Raw genomic sequence first — 2,015 nt, 5'->3', positions numbered from 1 at the left:
ATTAACATTGAGTTGCACAAAGAAGAGTCACTTCAGGAAAACGTACAATTTCAACAGCGTAAATATATCAAAAGTCAGAATATGATTGTCTAAATATTGACAAAAACGGTATTTTTAAAAATATTTTTATTAATAAAATCGTCATGGAAAACGTAAAAGACAAGTAAAAATAACAGATAAAAACATATGTAATTGTATTATATATATGGAAGATGTTGACTGAAAATGAATTAATAGCTTTTGTATGACACAATTATACATAAAATATATTCTATATGTTACATCAAACAAACATATTTTGGGACGCTTTTTAAATGAAATATGCAATAATGACAATAAAATGACCATATGAATTCCAATGACATGTCATTAATTAAAAACTTAGACATGCGCAATTATCCGTTTGATAAAATGCATTATTAGAACAAACAGAGACATCCCACCCGCAGGGGAATTCCCGCCATTAGATGAATCCTTCGTAGTGACGTCAGCGTTTTGGAGGTACCCAAGTTCATTCACGCACACTTTCCATATATAGAAGTTGTCACCGCTCGCGCCTGTTAGGTCCATGTTTCCGGTCATCCAGCGATGCACAGCGGGGGCCGTAAACCAGATACAACCATTTTCATCGATCCCTAAAGTGTCAATCCATTGCATTGTGTCGTCATTTTTGACCACTTCTGTTTGCGTTCGCATGATGACCTCACCTTCGGACACGCCCTGTTCCAATCGATCTTTTTCCATGTCCCATCTCCACAGAGCGTTAACGGACAAAGCCGGGAAATAGATTCGGCCGGCCTGTGTAGCCAGCATGCCGTCAGATTGTGTAAATTTGTCTCCCACTTTCCTTATTTCCGGATATGACGTAGCGGTGCTGCTTTCACGTTTGCGCAAAAGCGACGTTGGGACTTGATGGAGTCCAACTCCTGCCACTGGTCCATAATACACGTATTTGAAATCTGGCGACATGGCTATTCCATTAATCCCTAGAACTCCCACTGACAGACTTATATTACCTACAGTGATATCACCAGCTGTTGGACTTTCCGGAGACATGGATGGAAGGTCCTGGATAAAATAAGATATATTCTGTTTCCGGTCATATACGACGATTTTGAAATCAAAAGTGTCCGTTATATAAGCAAATCTCGCCTCCCCGTCGACATAATCCAGAACTATATCGTTGAGAAATGTCGTTGTGGGGTTCACGACATTCGTTGGAAACTCGTATTTAAGAACTGTGACGTTATTGTTCAGATCATAAATGACGAGTTTTGGCGGGCACAGATTCTGTGGGTCCTGGGATCCCGTCGGGGCGGGGAAAATGTTTATACGTCCTGTATCTATGATCCACATAAGTCCAGTGTTTGGATCAATCTCCATGCTCTGTATAAACTTAAATGAGTTACAATCACCACCAACCCTTTGCATTTCCCAGCTAGGATATGGCTGAAGATAAGGTTTACCATTTTTCTCGACCACAACGTTGAGTGTAGATGGTACACCTAATCGCCATCTTGGAACGTTGACGTAAGTTTTCCCTTTGTAAACCTTGATCCCCGTAAACGGATTGTTTTCAGGAATAAACCTGGCATCAGCAATATATTCTTGTGTTTGGTTCTCGCTTCTCCAATCGAACTCGAGGATTGGCCAGCTATACACTGCTTCCGGTGGATCTATCGTGGTGGCGGTATTGCAGCACTTCATGAACAAAAAACAGACAATAACGGAGGTATACAGTAGCAAGTCCATGGTGTCTACCTGTGTGTGGCCGTGCAATGATACATCTCAGCCCAAACACGGTTTATATAGGCAGTGAACGTCCGATAACGTCCAAGCCGTTACGGTAGATCCGGGAAGAAGAAGGTTGCTCACCAAACATGACTTGCATACATTCATATTTCAGTGAAAAAAAGTCCGGGTTTAAAAACGATCAACACCACATCCGGTTAAATATGTTTACCTTGACGTCTTCCGTAATGAAGACTTAAAATATCTGCGTTAAATATATATAT

At 40.7% G+C, this 2,015-nt stretch overlaps 1 protein-coding gene across 1 annotated transcript; it reads right to left on the bottom strand.

The window, feature by feature from the left end:
* Positions 1-351: 351 nt before the first annotated feature.
* Positions 352-1,805, bottom strand: LOC110449741 (protein yellow-like). Its single transcript, XM_021496797.1, has one exon. The coding sequence runs from the start codon at positions 1,750-1,752 to the stop codon at positions 382-384; it is 1,371 nt and encodes a 456-aa protein (XP_021352472.1). The 5' UTR covers positions 1,753-1,805; the 3' UTR covers positions 352-381.
* Positions 1,806-2,015: the final 210 nt, after the last annotated feature.

The sequence above is a fragment of the Mizuhopecten yessoensis genome, unplaced genomic scaffold, assembly GCF_002113885.1.
Source record: "Mizuhopecten yessoensis strain PY_sf001 unplaced genomic scaffold, ASM211388v2 scaffold4805, whole genome shotgun sequence".
In the NCBI taxonomy this organism is placed as follows: Eukaryota; Metazoa; Mollusca; class Bivalvia; order Pectinida; family Pectinidae; genus Mizuhopecten; species Mizuhopecten yessoensis.
The sequence above is the reverse complement of the archived record's forward strand: the minus strand, read 5'-3'. Positions and strand labels throughout refer to the sequence as shown.